The 16,655-nt window shown below is 29.0% G+C and overlaps 1 protein-coding gene across 3 annotated transcripts in view; it reads right to left on the bottom strand.

Moving 5' to 3' along the window:
* Nucleotides 1-16,655, bottom strand: part of LOC113363414 (aquaporin AQPAe.a) — a 72,884-nt gene that overhangs the window by 38,868 nt on the left and 17,361 nt on the right. The window contains exons 1-2 of one of the 3 annotated variants that reach the window (XM_026605916.1): nt 15,014-15,076; nt 11,804-11,997 (exon numbers count right to left, since the gene is read on the bottom strand). The exons of 1 other annotated variant lie outside the window; for it this stretch is intronic. In XM_026605916.1, coding sequence (XP_026461701.1) covers nt 11,804-11,997; nt 15,014-15,044 — 225 coding nt within the window. In that variant the 5' untranslated portion in view covers nt 15,045-15,076. Of the gene's footprint in view, nt 1-11,803; nt 11,998-15,013; nt 15,077-16,655 lie in introns of those variants that run through there. One more of the 3 variants, XM_026605918.1, reaches the window with a different exon arrangement.

Here is a 16,655-nt window from a genome sequence, read left to right as displayed (position 1 = left end):
AAACACATAACATACATAAAAGAAGCATCTCATCGAACTATGTTCAGAAAAACTTACATACATTACGTACATAATTCCTAATTATATAAATATTATATTTTTATTATTTTTTAAACATTTGGTACCTGACCCATTTACACATACGGGGTAAAGTGGAACAACCAGGGGGCGAACAGATCTATTAAATTTAAAAGGCATTTTACGCATACATTATTGAACTAACGCAAAATATTAATTCTGTGAGTACATTGTTAAAAAGACAACACAGTACATTACATTGATCTGCTATTAGTCAGAAATATTCATCAGAAGAGCCGGAATAACAATTTATTCAATTAATCTCTTGTAAAATTGCTTTTTTTTTAAACTTTACTATTTTATTGCTTACACGCTTAAACCTTTGCCAAAGTAAAGGTTCAGCTGGTCCTTTTTATCGCAGTCATGTGCTGCTTATCTTCTGATAGCAAAGTCATAAGAATAAAGGTAATGGCTGGCTGGTTATGAATTTATACATTTTTCGCCCTCTACTATCAAATATAATTGTTAAAAAAAAATCTAATTTTATAGTTTATGAGATATCCGTGGTGGGCCATTAATAATTAGTCTACCCTACCCATAAACATACAAATGTGATTTTTTAAAGTAAGTAATCAGTAATTTTGATTGATTTCTTTACATAATTTATTGTAAAAACAGTCCCTGGTGCTATTGTGCACAAAAGACATACCAATTGCTTTCGTAGACTTGGCCACATCATGTAAAATCTTGTCGGTCATTATAATTGGACATATTTTTTTTGCAAAAATGGGTCATTATAAGCGACATGTCAATGTAAGCGAAGTCAATATATCCGACTAGACAGCTGTTTTTTTAAGGAATTTTATATGGAAACCAAATTCCTAGTGCGATTACGTCATATTAAGCGGTTGTCAATATATCCGGCGTCATACTAATCGGATTCTACTGTATATATATATATATATATATATATATATATATATATATATTAGGGTGGTCCTTAATATGGACATTTTCGAATTTACTTGCTCCCAAGGACTCAAATGGTTCCAAATTGATAAAAAACAGTTCTCTGAAAGTTTTAGCTCTTAATATTGTATGTTAGATAGAGCGCAATTCAATCAAAGTTTTGTATGGAAATAGCATAAAAAAGTTTTCAAAAATTTTGCAGAGAGTCCAGTTTTCAATAAAAAATGACACAAATTTTCACTTTAATTCATTTGTCGCTAAGTTATACCTAAAAATTTTTTTTTTTAATTTTCAAAAATGTGTATGTGTACTACACATGATAGCAATAAATAGTCAGAATTGGACAATATCTAAATTTTCGCCCTTCTACAGACCTTGTTTAGTATTCTAAGTTTTTTTATTCTAATTTAGTTTCTTAAGAGTCCATATCTCTGATCCGTACATTGTAGTATTCCGAAGGATGCTCTTTATCACACCTAATTTGCACGTCAGTAGAGTCCTTTCCCTGAATTATACAGAATACTGTCAAAATGTCATGTATTGTTGTGCATTCAGACGTTTTACATATAAACAGTATAGTCACTTGTATGTTATGAAGCTGGGTCATAAAGACACCGTTATCTAAAATCGTTTTTTTTGACATTTGTGCGTTGAAGGTTAGGTTAGGATGTCTATCTGACAACCTGAAAAAATCGCCAGACTGCACAGCAACCGCATGGCTTTTGTAAATATTGAGAACGATTTTGTATGGAAAATTCTACATAATATATCCTTACCATAACATTTTTCTTATGCGACAGAATCGGTCCTTATTGTATTCTTGACAATAATCCTGTATTTCTACAAATGTCTAGATTCAGTTTGCTTGTCAGTAGAGTCCCTTTCTTACATCCTACGTTTTTCAAGCCCAGATACAGTTTGTTCGTCAGTAGAGTCCTTTTGTTTTTTTTGTACGGTTTTTAGTAGAATTCTCTATCTTTCCTCAGACCAAATTCGTTTGTTGTTCCTTACTAGAGTTTCTATATAATTTTCTCATAAGTTGTCTAATTTGGTTGTGAGTAATGAGAATGCTTTTGTCTGCGGAATTTATCTGCTTGAGTCACTTTTTGTCATTTTAGGCCAAAATGTAGTTTACTAGACAATAGAGTGTTTTTTTAACTTCGCGTGGGGTAAGTATCGTAATCGTCCAAAAATCGAAATTTGATAGTTTTTGCATATTTTACGTTTCAGAGGTTTCTGAACATTTTGGCATACCTTAAAAAAATGGATTTATGTGTGTGTGAGTATGTGTGTGTGTTCTGATACAAATTTTCGTCGACGGTTTTGAGAAAACGGATCAACTGATTTGAATGATTCAAAAATTATTCGAATCCTATTGTTAAGGAGACGTGCTGATTAATTTTTGACAAAGACAGGTCAAGCCGTTACGGAAATACCGAGAAAAAGTGCAAAGAATAGCAATTATTAAGAGAACAAAGCGTCCGATTTGAATGATTCAAAAAGCATTGTATTTGTATTACCGAAATGTACAATTAATTTAATTTGTAGGAAGGCAGCAGGTCTAGCGGTAAGATATAAAAAATTATTTCAAATTTTTAAAGTCAATTATTTTTTACAAAATTTCAAAAATCTATTTTTTTCAAAGTTTTCAAAAAAAATTATATTATTTTTAAAATTCTAATTTTGGTTCGGGAAGTTTCAGCAATTTGCCTTAAGGCACCACAAGTTCTAAAAAGTTTTGTAAAGTCATTTTTAATTAATACTTACAAATATCTTTATATTCCCTTGATATTTCACTAACTTGCCGATAGGCATCGCATTTTTTTTCGACTGAAATACATAATTAAATTGAACGACTGAAAAAACCGTGATCGTGATTCATCGCCATATTTTGCCCTTGACCGATTATTATTATTCGCTCGTTTGGTTTTTTTTCGTCTTCATTCGAATTTCTCATTTGCAATATGAATGAATGAACGAACGGATGAATGGACAAAACGATTCGGATTATATCATAATTAATGACGGCGATTATAATAATCAGATTTAAATGAAACTGATCAGAAAATAGCTGTGCCAAAAGGAGCATAGCCTAATAAAACTACGACGAAATGGGTAAAAAGTATTAGCAAAACTCAAAAACAAATATGTTTAAAAAATGTTTAAATTCAATTTAATATCTATCTATGTTCCGAGTTATGATTTGACGAGGAGAAAGTTTTCTGTGTTATAATTTAAGTTTTTTTTTAAATAAATAAATAATATGGTTACTAGGTTAGTAAGCGTCGCTTATTTATTACAAGAGAGAAAAAAAAGATTACTACGAGACTCAATAATTTATTCAGCGGATAATTTAACGGTTAAAATAGTTTTTTTTGTCGGAAAGTTGAAGTTTTAATGAGGCGGCACTTTTGTATATATATATATATATATATATATATATATATGTAATATTATACTGGTTTAATATTATATAACGAGCAATTTCCTTAGAGACTGTGCGAAATTTATAATTAGTTTCATATGTCAAATTGGCGAAGAAAATTCATACACTAATATATTTATGTATATATATATATATATATATATATATATAATATATATTAAACCTCGTGTCACGATGTTGGTTCGCGATGGACGCCCAAACTACTGAACCGATTTTAAATTTTATTGGCCTATCGTGTGCATATATATCCAACTTAGGTTACAGGAAATTTTGAAAACTAAATATAAAATATAAAATATATAATTTTCATAAATTTCAATAAATTTGACAGATATTTACTAAAAAAAAACAAACAATAAAATGACAAATGTCAATATTTATGGAAAATTCGAGAAAAAGATTTATGATTTTTTAAAATTTATTTGATTGTTCAAAAAATATATTCAAAAACATATACATCTATAGATAAATCCAACATTTATATCCAAATTAGATGAAATGCTATATTCAAAATCACTGTTTATAGTTTTAAATCTAATCAAAAATCAATGTTTATAAATTTAAAAATTTTGACATGAAAAAAGTGAAATGTCATTTGTCAATATTTATGAAAATTATTAGATAAATAGATTTATAATTTATATATTTATTTGATCGGCTTACCAAATTAGTTCGGATACCAAAACTTCCTCAAAATATTATAGATCACAATGAAAAAGCGACATATTAAATTTAACATTAATCATAAATAAATTTTTGACAGTTAAAAAATTAATTCTATACTAAATATTTTTTATGGCAAAACAACGTTTCCCGGGCTAGCTAGTATATATATATATATATATATATATATATATATATATTGAGGATTTGTTGTTTTGTTCGATTTGTATATATATATATTTGTTTAAAATTATTTTTTTTTACAAAATTGTAGAGGTGTCATTCCGTTTATTGATACTGTTTTTGTATACCATAATAAAACAGTATTCAGAAAAGCGTCTTTGTGATGTTTTGAACTCTTCATAAAGTATTATTTTTACTCTATTTGCCTTTAAATTTTTGTCCACTGAAGATGTCATAGTATTATACGTCGAAACGTATGGAATCAAAAAATAACTAAATTTTGTCATTTATGCTTGATGTATCACCCTATATATACATAAAATATAAGCACTTATATTTCATGTAAAAATACGAATATTTAAAGCTACAGTATTTATAATAATCTATTTGAAAATATTTCAATTTTTTGATTTTATTGCCCTCATTTTGTCAATTTTTGATTTTTTTTCTTTATCGTAGTTCATTTTACAGACAATATTATCTAGTTTAACGAGATTTTTTTTTAAATTTCATCCACGTAGAAGGCCGGAATACTGCAACAGTGAGGGGCTTTTTTTTGTCACGCCGTTGGAGATCGACGATAACTTAAAAAATATTTAATTTTTTTCTTTAAAAATTTTACTATGTATTCTTAAAACATGTGTAAATATATTCCTAAAATTTGAAATGATTGATAAAGTAGTTTTTTTAATATAAATTTCCAAAAATCACCTTTTTTCAGGCGGTTACACTAGTTGTGCCCAATGCGCTAATTTTGTTTTCCATTCAATTACCGAATGGATACGTAGAGAGAACGTTTCATTATATTATATCATATATATATATATGTATATAAATTAATATTCGGCATACATAATTTTTTGTCGTTCTCTATGAATAATATTGAAAAGAAATGCGAATAAATTATCTATCGTGTTAATGTTAATGTTATAATGTTAATGTTATAATGCTGATTTGTCGACATTGAGATCCCGTTAAAATCCATTGACGGCGCTTTGTGCCGAAGTCGAAGACATTCACTTTGTAACGAATTAACAATTCGCACAAAGCGCACATTGTATTTAAATCGATGGCAAAAAACTTGTCCAAACATACATACATACGTATAGATACACACACGCATCGTAATAAAATTATATTATGAAATATTAGGCGATAGACGATTTGGCGTCGGTTTCAAATTGAACTAGGTGTAAGTTTCAGTAATAGATAGTTATCAGTCTCTTTTCATTTTGTAATGGGTACATTAATCACGTTATCGATTTTTTAGTGATTTTTAGACTGTGATATTTAAAATTGCCACCCTTTCCCCAACAAACATCACGTGTATTGTTAGTTAAGTAAAATTTTTAGAACGAATTCTTCGAATTTACGAAAAAATCGTTATTTTTTTAACTTACCGTAGGGTAAGTTATTGTAATTGTCCAAAAATCGAAATTAAAAATTTTTACATTTTTTACATTTCTGAACATTTTGGCATACCTCAGAAAAAATAGATGTGTGTGCGTGTGTATGTATGTATGAATATAATTTTTTGTCCACGTTTTCGGGCGCACGTCTCAACCGATTTGAATGGTATGCAGGTAGCCAAAATGTTCAGAAACCTCTGAAACGTAAAAATATATAAAAAATTTCATTTTCGATTTTTTTGCGATTACTATAATTTACTCTACGGGAAGTTAGTAAAGATAGAGAATTCTTCTGAGGATCAATTTAAATAGCATTATACAAATTTTAAAAGGAACTCTACTGACGATGTAACTAATATATACAAAAATAAAAAAAAGATTTTTTTTAAAAAAATCAAGTATTCCTTTGAAAATCTTAACTGGATCCGATAAAAGTTTTTTTTTTAATTATTATTTTATTTAAATTTTGAATATTTTGAAATTTAAACACAAAAATTAGATTTTTTTGAAAATATTGCAAATTAAAAAATTAAAAACAAATGTATTAATTGGATCCGATAAAAAATTTCTGTTTTTTTGAAAAATGATTCTATTTAAATTTTGAAAATTTTAAAATTTAAAAATTATAAACACAAAAATTAGGTTTGTTTTGAGATTAACGAAAGTTAAAAAAAATAAGTTTATTTTCGAAAATCTTAACTGATGGATCCGATAAAAATTTTCTGTTTTTTTTGAAACATCATTTTATTTAAATTTTGAAAATTTTGAAATTTGAAAACATAATTAGACTCTGTTTGAAATAATTTCCAAAAGTCTGAAAAAATCGAGAAAATAAAAATATGATATTTTTCAGAAATGTTGAATATTTTTCAAAATTCTGAAACTTCTAGACCTGCTTTTTCCCCAAAACCTAATACACTGGGGCCTCGCTTTACGGCCTAGATACGTTCCGCAAAACTTGGCCGTAAAGCGAAAAGCCGTATAACGAATCAATTATTATAATACGTATTCATATAAATTCAATGGGATCGGTTCCAAATTTAATAAATATATAATATGGTTTATCATTCAAAATGCATATTTTTTTATTTTGTTTAAATTATGAACATATTTAACAAGAACATAAATTTTACATAAAATAAAAAACTTCAAAAACATTACATAATTTTCAAATAAAAATGAAACAACTAAAACCTACAGATCACTGTCACCATCATTTTGCGCTGGTGGTTTAAAAAACTTGTCTAAAGTTGTTTGTCTCGCCTTCTTGTCTATTTCTTTCTTTAGTGATTTATTCCCTTGTTCAAAATATGAAAAAGCGCTCGACATGATTTTTGATGTTAGCTGTTTGGATACAACAGGTTCTGTATCTTCTTCATCAATTGCCGGCTCTGCTTGCAACTGAATGAGTTCCTCATATGAAAGGGGTTCCCTATCAGCTGCAAGTAGATCCAGCACATCAGATTCGTTTAAATCTTCAAAACCGAGATAATGTGCTAAATCCAAAATGTTTTGTCTAACTTTAGAAAGGAAATTAACTTCTGCATCGGTAGTTTTTATACATTCTGGCCATATTTTTTCTCCAAACATGGTTCATTGTTGTCGATTTCAATTTCTTCCGAGATTCACTAATGTTCTCAACAGCATTCTTGATATTATAGTTTTTCCAAAACGAATTGAAACGAGTTTGAAACTTTGAAACGTAAAGATATATAAAAAATTTTATTTTCGATTTTTTTGCGATTACTGTAACTTGCACTATGCGAAGTTAAAAAAAGCCGTTATAGCAAAACATTTTAGGCCGTATATCGAAAACGTTCCTTAATTAAAGGGGGCCGTTATAGCGAAAGGCCGTATAAAGAGCGGCCGTATAGCGAGGCCTGGGTGTATTTTCTTAACACCTACAAAAAATACATTTTTTGAATCATTGTAATCGAATGCCCCGTTTCTTCAAAAACTGCTATTTTTGCACTTTTTGCACCGTACCTCCGAAACTGCTGGACCTGCCTTAGCCAAAAACCAATCAACACGTCTTTTTGTCAATACGAACCTTTTTTTAATAGTTTTAATCAGATGCTCCATTATTAAAAAAACGCTCATTTTTCGTACTTTTTTGCTCTGTATCTCCAAAACGGATGAACCTGCTTTGTAAATATCATATACAAATCAAATTATTATTTGAAACAAGAAATTATTTAGAACTCAATCAGTATGTCTCACTGTCAATACGATTCGAATGTTTTTTGAATAATTCAAATTGGTTGATCCGTGCTCTCGAAATCGTGGACAAATAATAAAATTTGCATTATTTTTGGGATTACTATAATTTACTCTGTAGGAAGTTGAAAATTTAATCTGAACAGTTTACCTTTCTACCCGTTTACTACCTATCCATCTATCTACCTGCTTACTTTTTTATGTATATACCATTCTATTTGTATATGAATTAATAACTATTAATTTTAACGATCATTTTTAGCCACCATATTACAATTTTTTTTGAAACCGCAGGACATGTCTTTGCCAAAATTAAACCAGTTCTTCATTTCGTCAATACAAATAAAATGTTTTTTGAATCATTCTAATCGGATGCTCCGTTTTTTTTAAAACTGAATTAATACCAGCATAGATAAATCATATATAAGTCAAATTATAATTATATAAATCAAATTATAATTATAATTATATAAATCAAATAAATCGATTATTCATACATGTTAGAAAATTATTTATAAGAATATTTTTTATCTAAAACTAATTAATAGTATCCATTTTTTTTTCAAAATATTACTAAACGCTTTTGCATATTTATGTCGGCATTCTAAAAACATTAAATTCCAATATTGTATATTATGTATTTAAAATTTTCTTTTGCTAAGCTCACTAATTAGCAATTAGTCACATAAATCATTACTGTACACGTAAAAGGCGTGAATGGTTAATAATAATTATAGCAGGGATACACAACTAGAGGGTCGGAATCTGTAGCAATTATAAAATGTACAAATAAAGTGATAACACTTTTAACCAGTTTTAGATTGACTTGTGTACTCATCATGGAGAAGTATATAGTTGATATTACTAAACCTTATGGCATAAGGAGATTGAAACGACAATGGCCTTTAGACTTAGTCTTAGATTAGGTCTAATATAATATTATCATAGTAATTGTAAACTGAGAAGATCTCATTGGAGCTCTTCTTAGGCATCGCTCTTAAATATTGTCATTTTAGCTCATAGGAATTTTTATGTATTTCTGATTGCTAAATAAAACGAGTTAAAAAAAAAAAAAAAAAAAAGAAAAAAAAAACACGGAGAAGTGACAGAGTTTTGTGTATTTACGGGTATAAACGTCATAATAAATTTATACAAACATATATTGACATATTTTAAAAAGTTTCACCACAGTATAGGGGCTCTATTAATCACGTGAGGCTTTTAAGAGAAGGGGACATATGACATTTAATCAATAGGGAGAGTCCGCGACTGTCGTCGGCAACGTTCGCTCAGGCATGTGACGTCACATACCCATCTATGTTTGGGCACTTATTTGCGCTCGACACGCAGTCCATGTAATATAAAGTCTATGCCTAAATGGCCACCACTGTTATTTTTTTATTTTTTTCCAATTTGCAAGTGCATCGTGTTCGATCTTGCGGTCAAGCGACCCATTAGCGGCGGCGGCGGCGGCGGCTTCGTTGACGACGATTACCGCCTGAAAGGTCGTCAGAGGTGGATAGGTCCCCGAGTTCAATCCCCGTCAGGTGAAGGACTCGATTATCACGATTTCGAGAAAATGGAAAAACTAGTCGACGGGATGACGAGTCTCTATAGCTTATTAATGATGAATGAATAAAAGAATACTGGATGTATGTGAGCTGAATGATGGAGAACCAGTGTAAAGGTTCAACTGGTCCAACCACATGAAAGGTTATGTAAGAAAAACGGTTCAATCTTAAAAATTAGTAGTGCATGACATCGTGCCTTGAGGAAAATTGCTGGAACTTTTCGTATCGAAAATTAAATTTTTTGAAAAACTTTTAAAATTTTTTGAAAACTTTGGAAAAATTGAGCTTATAGAATTTTGAATTTTTAAAAAAAAAATGATTTTTTTTAAATTCCATTTTTTTTTATTTCGAAATTTTTGTTATACCTTGATATTTTCTAAAAAAATTTGAAATTTTCTTGAAAAGCTGTTTTAGGGGACGCCCATTAATCTCGTGAGGTTTTGCGGGGAAGGGGGGCGCTTGGCAAAAAATCATGAGATATCACGTGGAGGAAGAAGGATTATAGTAAGATATCACGTGTATTTATTTTTACACGATTTTTTTTTTCAAAAATTTCAAAAAATTTCAAAAAAAATTAAACATTTTACAATTTTTTCTCGTAACTATAATACGCGTGTGTAATTTTGAGTATCACCACGTATCATGATTATATAACGTATACTTAAAAATTACATTCAGGTATCGTAAACTAAACAACAGTGCTCAAAACCAAAAAACCTAACAACGCTAAGAAATACTTTCTTCAATTATAATCTTAAATATCTTCAGTTTAAGTATTCAATTTTAACATTTAATTAACTTTTTTAATATAATTTTGTTTCAAACGATTTAAATTTTTAACCACAGATTATAGATAATTTCATCGACTTTATAATGATATCTAACAATATATGTATACATGTTTGAACAAATTCTTTACGAAATCGATCGAAATATAAAAAAATATAACCAGACAACTCGTCGTTTTGGTTTAAACCAGTTGCTCGATATTCAATTTCAAAATTTAATTTTTTTTTAATATAATTTTGTTCTAAACGTTTTGAATTGTTATACACAGATTTGTAGTAAATTTTATCTACCTTATAATGATATTTAATAATATATACATGTTTGAACAAATTCTTTACGAAATTGATCAAAATATAAAAAAATGTAACCAGAGAACTCGATATTTTAGTTTAACCAAGTGGCTTGGTATTCAATTTTAAAATTTAATTAATTTTTTTAATATAATTTTGTTCTGAATTATTTAATTTTTACACACAGATTTGTAGATAATTTTATCTACATTTCAGTGGTATGTAATGAGAGATAAATTTTTAAATAATTTTTTTAAAAAATTGATCTAAATATGTTGCCAAATACTTGAAAAATAGTATCATTAAGGGCGCTTCCATTAATCATGTGATCGATTTTTTAAGGATATTTGGACACCCTCTTCCCCTTAGCGATACATAGTAATATTAAAAATTAGCTGCACCTCCACTCTTACCGTCCAAACAATTTTCAATTTTTAGTTGCGAGAAAAAATTGTAAAGTTTTAGCTCTTAATATTAATGTTTAGATAGAGCGCAATTCAATCAAAGTTTTGTATGGAAATAGCTTGGAAAAATTTTCAAAAATTTTAAAAATGTTTTTTAGATGTAATTTAGCGAACAAATGAATAAATAAAACTCATTCATTTATCGCTAAGTTATACCAAAAACATTTTTTTTAATTTTCAAAATTTTTCCATGCTTTTTTCATACAAAGTTTGATTGAATTGCGCTCTATCTAAACGTTAATATTAAGAGCTAAAACTTTCAGAGAATTGTTTTTTATCTATTTGGAACCATTTGAGCCCTTGGGAGCAAGGAAATTCGAAAATTACCATTTTAAGGACCACTCTGATAACCATGTTTAAATAATTTTTTTAAAAAATTGATCTAAATATGTTGCCAAATACTTGAAAAATAGTATCGTTAAGGGTGCTTCCATTAATCAGGTGATCGTTTTTTTAAGGATATTTGGACACCCTCTTCCTCTTAGCGATACATAGTAATATTAAAAATTAGCTTAACCCCCACTCTTACCCTCCAAACAATTTTCAATTTTTAGTTGCAAGAAAAAATTGTAAAGTTTAAGATTTTTTTGAAAATGTTTGGATTTTTTAAAAAATTCAGGTAATAAATAAATGCACGTGATATCTCACTATACCCCTCCCGCCCCCACGTGATATTTCGTGATTTTTTATCAACCCCCCCTCCCCTCTCCGCCTAAAAATTTTACGTGATTAATAGACGCCCCCTTATTTGGTGGTGTACCTTTCTAATATTATTTCTACTCACCGCCACCACTGTGGCAACCGCCACTCCGAAAGAAACGGCTATCCCCAAATGTGTACTATTAGCCCCCAGACAAGACGCAAGGCCTATGAAGACCAGAAGGGCGGTTCCAGCAAATTCCGCCAAAAAGGCTCTCCATGTCACCGCCCTGTTGGAGGCGTCCGTGAAATCGGTCAGGCCTAACCAGGAACCGGCAGCTGGAAAAAGAAATATAAATCGAAATAGAAAGACATCCGAAATAAAATTTATCAAAATCAAATTGGAGCATCGAGAATAGCGAATCTGTAATGAACTAATTTATGATACTGTAGGTGTGCATATGCATGTGCATGTATATATACATAATATTTCTCAACATTTGCTAAAGCAATATTTCCTCTTTTTTCGTAAATTACCAATACAAGAGCCATAAAAATTATTAACTTCCCGTAGGGCAAGTTATAGTAATCGCAAAAAAATCGAAAATGAAAATTTTTATATATCTTTACGTTTCAGAGGTTTCTGAACATTTTGGCATACCTTAGAAAAAATGGATGTATGTGTGTGTGTGTGTGTGTGTGTGTGTGTGTATGTATGTATGTGCGGATACAAATTTTTGTCGACGATTTCGGGAACACCGATCAACCGATTTGAATAATTCAAAAAACATTCGATTCGTATCGATAAGGAGACGTGCTGATTAGTTTTTGGCGAAGGCAGGTCTAGCCGTTCCGAAGATACGGGGCAAAAAGTGCCAAAAACGGTAACTCAGTTTTTAAGAGAACGGAGCGTCCGATTTTAATAATTCAAAAAACATTTTACTTGTATTGACAAGGTGAAGAACCGATCAAATTTTCATAAAGGCAGGTCTAGCGGTTTCGGAGATCTAATGAAAAAAGTAAAAAAAAATGCAATTTGACGGTCAAAAATGATCATTAGACATATGCACATCAAATTATCAGATATTTTATAGAGATTTTAACAATAAGTATAATTTTGGTTTACATTCCTATAGGTTCCGTACCAATGTATACGCGTTAGACGTCGACGCGGCGCTTACGCGGTTGATATTTCGTCTTTATGCAGTTAAAGCAGTACGATTGCTTTGAAAAAAAGTTTAGATCTTCCAAAATATGTCAAAATAAAGAAAAAAAAATTTTCTTCAAAAAAAAAAAATTAAAAAAAAAAAATTAATTTTTTTTTTTCAAAAAAAAAGTAATTTTTTGTCCAATGTATAGTTTCTCAAACATCTTATTTTTTCGAAGTAAAATTTTTTCAAAAATGTTAATTGTTTTTAAAAAAATAATAATTTTTGGTACGGGAAGTTCCAGCAATTTGCCTCAAGGCACGATGCCTTAATTAATGCCTTAATTACAGCTAGTTTTTGCCTAAATTCCGTACATATCCCTTACATCTGGCCGACAGAACTCCATATCAGTGTGTTTAAGTCTTGTGTAGACGTATCATCTACAAATATCCTAAAAAAATCGAGTGTTTTTAACAAAAAATATTAGTGATATGTATATATTAATTATTACAGATAAATAATTTTTGCTTCTCAATTTTATATAAAACCTTTTTTAGTTAATTTTTATTACTCTTTACACCGGTACATAATCCATTCCTTTATATTTTTTTCTAATTAATCTGTAATGACCATCATTAATTAATGTTAATCAATAGTTTTAAAAAAACATTGTCTTTGACAGAATAAAGCTGATGATGGAACGTACCTAGTTCCGAAACGTCGTTATTAAACATCTTCAAAAAACAAATTGTTTTTTATTATTGGATTTACTGTTCGGAACAATCAATAATTTATGATACGTTTCTTTGGAAGGGACTGATAACATAACATAACCATTAGGGTGGTCCTTAAAATGGTCATTTTCGAATTTTTTTGCTCCCAAGATAAAAAACAATTCTCTGAAAGTTTTAGCTCATAATATTGTCTTTCAGATAGAGCGCAATTCAATCAAAGTTTTGTATGGAAATAGCATGGAAAAATTTTCAACTAATGGGGCGCATGGCATCTAGCCTTAAGGCAAATTGCTGGAACTTCCCGTACCAAATATTATTATTTTTTTAAAAACGATTAACATTTTTGAAAAAAAATTACTTCGAAAAAATTACATTTTTGAGAAACTAGGAATTAGACATTTACTTTACAAAAATTACTTTTTTGAAAAAAATTTTTTTTTTTGAAAAAGAAATGTTTTCTTTATTTTGACATATTTTGGAAATTCTGAACTTTTTTTCGAAGCAATCGTACTGCTTTAACTGCATTGAGACAAAATGTCAAAGCGCGTAAGCGCCGCGCCGCCGTCTAACAAGTATCATTGGTACGGAATGTAAACAAAGTTTATACATTGTTAAAATCTCTATAAAATATCTGATAATTCAATGTGCATATGTCTAATGATCATTTTTGACCGCAAAATGGCATTTTTTTTTTACTTTTTTCATTAGATCTCCGAAACCGCTAGACCTGCCTTTATAAAAATTTGATCAGTTCTTCATCTTGTCAATACAAATAAAATGTTTTTTGAATTATTAAAATCGGACGCTCCGTTCTCTTAAAAACTGAATTACCGTTTTTGGCACTTTTTGCCCCGTATCTTCGGAACGGCTAGACCTGCCTTCGCCAAAAACTAATCAGCACGTCTCCTTATCAATACGAATCGAATGTTTTTTGAATTATTTATATCAGTTGATCGGTGTTCCCGAAATCGTCGACGAAAATTTGTATCCGCACATACATACACACACGCACACACACATACACACAAACACACATACATCCATTTTTCTAAGGTATGCCAAAATGTTCAGAAACCTTTGAAACGTAAAGATATATAAAAATTTTCATTTTCGATTTTTTTGCGATTACTATAACTTGCCCTACGGGAAGTTAAAAATTTTAAAAATGTTTTTTAGATGTAATTTAGCGAACAAATGAATGAATAAAACTCATTCATTTGTCGCTAAGTTATACCTAAAACATTTTTTTTTTAATTTTCAAAAATTTTTCCATGCTCTTTCCATACGAAGTTTGATTGAATTGCGCTCTATCTAAACGTTAATATTAAGAGCTAAAAATTTCAGAGAATTATTTTTTATTTATTTGGAACCATTTGAGCCCTTGGGAGCAAGGAAATCCAAAAATGACCATTTTAAGGACCACCCTAATAACTATGTTTTCCAAAAATAGGCCCATAAGTCTATATATCTCACCTGTCATCATGTCTTCCAATGAGAACTTCATTTTTCCCGAAACTAACGAAAATTATTTCAACAAACACCAGACGAAATTAGAATAATAAATAAAGTAAAACGAATAAATTATTCGATTCAAATTCTATGCTAATTTTTATTGTAAACTTCTTCAATAAAATATATATTATATTAGAATTGATTATTTATGCAAACGGCGCATCGATATAAAGATTTTTTTATTTGTTTAAATAATAAGCAGATATTGTTGTTCGAAAATAGTCTAGATCTATATTGTTATATAGATCGTAATGAAATTGTGAAAAACATGTTTTTCTGACCTAAACAAATAATATATATATATATATATATATATATATATAAATTAAAAACATGTATATATATATAAATGTTTTTAATTTTTTTATTATGCGTAATTATAGAACACCCTTATTTAATAATAGTTCAATCGATTCAATGATCAGTAATCGAATTATTTTTTCAATGAATGTTTTTCACTAAATTTCGACTTTTTGTCAACCTCTAACACTTATTAATTTTTTGGACTTTTTTATAAGGCGAAATTGAAAATTACACAAACGTCTCTTTTCAATCTCCGATTTTGTAATAGTCATCTCAGTAATTCAATAATTTTTTATAAATACTTAATTCTATTAAAAATATTCTAGAATTTTGTAATGTATTTTATTATAAAAAGAATTTATTAGACACGTCGACGTCGTTGTAATTTGAAAACCTTTGTATTTTTCTGCCAATTGCAAAAAAATTTTGGAATCGGTTCAGTCGTTTTTAAGCAAATGTCGATGAAAGGTCAAAAATTGGCTCAGACACACACACTGTTTTTAGCAAAATTGATCTCATTCGACTCAGAATGACTTGAAACGTTGAAAAAATATAAAATTAGCAAAAACTTTTTCTTTGGGAAGTCAATAAAAAGTTATATTTTATTTGACCACGTATATAACTTTTTCCAGGAATTTTATTAAACTTTTGTTATTATTATTTATTAAACAATATTCATTTTTCTCACTATTTATTAATTATTTTACTATTTTATTAATAACTATAGTACGCGCTGAACAAATTCCTATTTGAAACTGGTGCGAAAGAAAAAAATCGCACTTACGAAATAATTTGCCTAAATAGCAGTGATTGTCAAAGTCACTTTTAACGCGAGCCTGTATTTTATTAGAATTTAATAAATGTTATGTGTATGTTGCATCTTTATTTATTGATTAGAATTATTTAGTTATTTATTGTTGTATTTAATAAATAACTTACCGAAGCAGAAGTTTGGTTTCTTGACGTCTCAAGTCATTCTGAATCGAATGAGACCAACACTTGGAAAAAGTATATGTGTGAACAGATTTTTGACTTCGTCGATTCAAGTCGATTCTTATACGAAGCAAATTTCAAAATTTTCAAAAATATACAAAGTTTTATACTTCAAATATGAATTTTAAATTTACAAACCAGATTTGAACATGTAAATATTACAAATGCGTTATTCTAATCGTGAGAAATATATCCTCAGATGGATTTATTCGAAATCTCTTGTTAACGTAAACATTTTCAAGCTTTTTGAGCGATAAGGTCGTCACTGTATATAAGGTCGTCACTGTATATTTTATGAACGATAAAT

The sequence above is a fragment of the Ctenocephalides felis genome, unplaced genomic scaffold (genome assembly GCF_003426905.1).
Source record: "Ctenocephalides felis isolate EL2017-DRISC unplaced genomic scaffold, ASM342690v1 CF-g0.4_SCAFFOLD_00845, whole genome shotgun sequence".
NCBI lineage: Eukaryota > Metazoa > Arthropoda > Insecta > Siphonaptera > Pulicidae > Ctenocephalides > Ctenocephalides felis.
The sequence above is the reverse complement of the archived record's forward strand: the minus strand, read 5'-3'. Positions and strand labels throughout refer to the sequence as shown.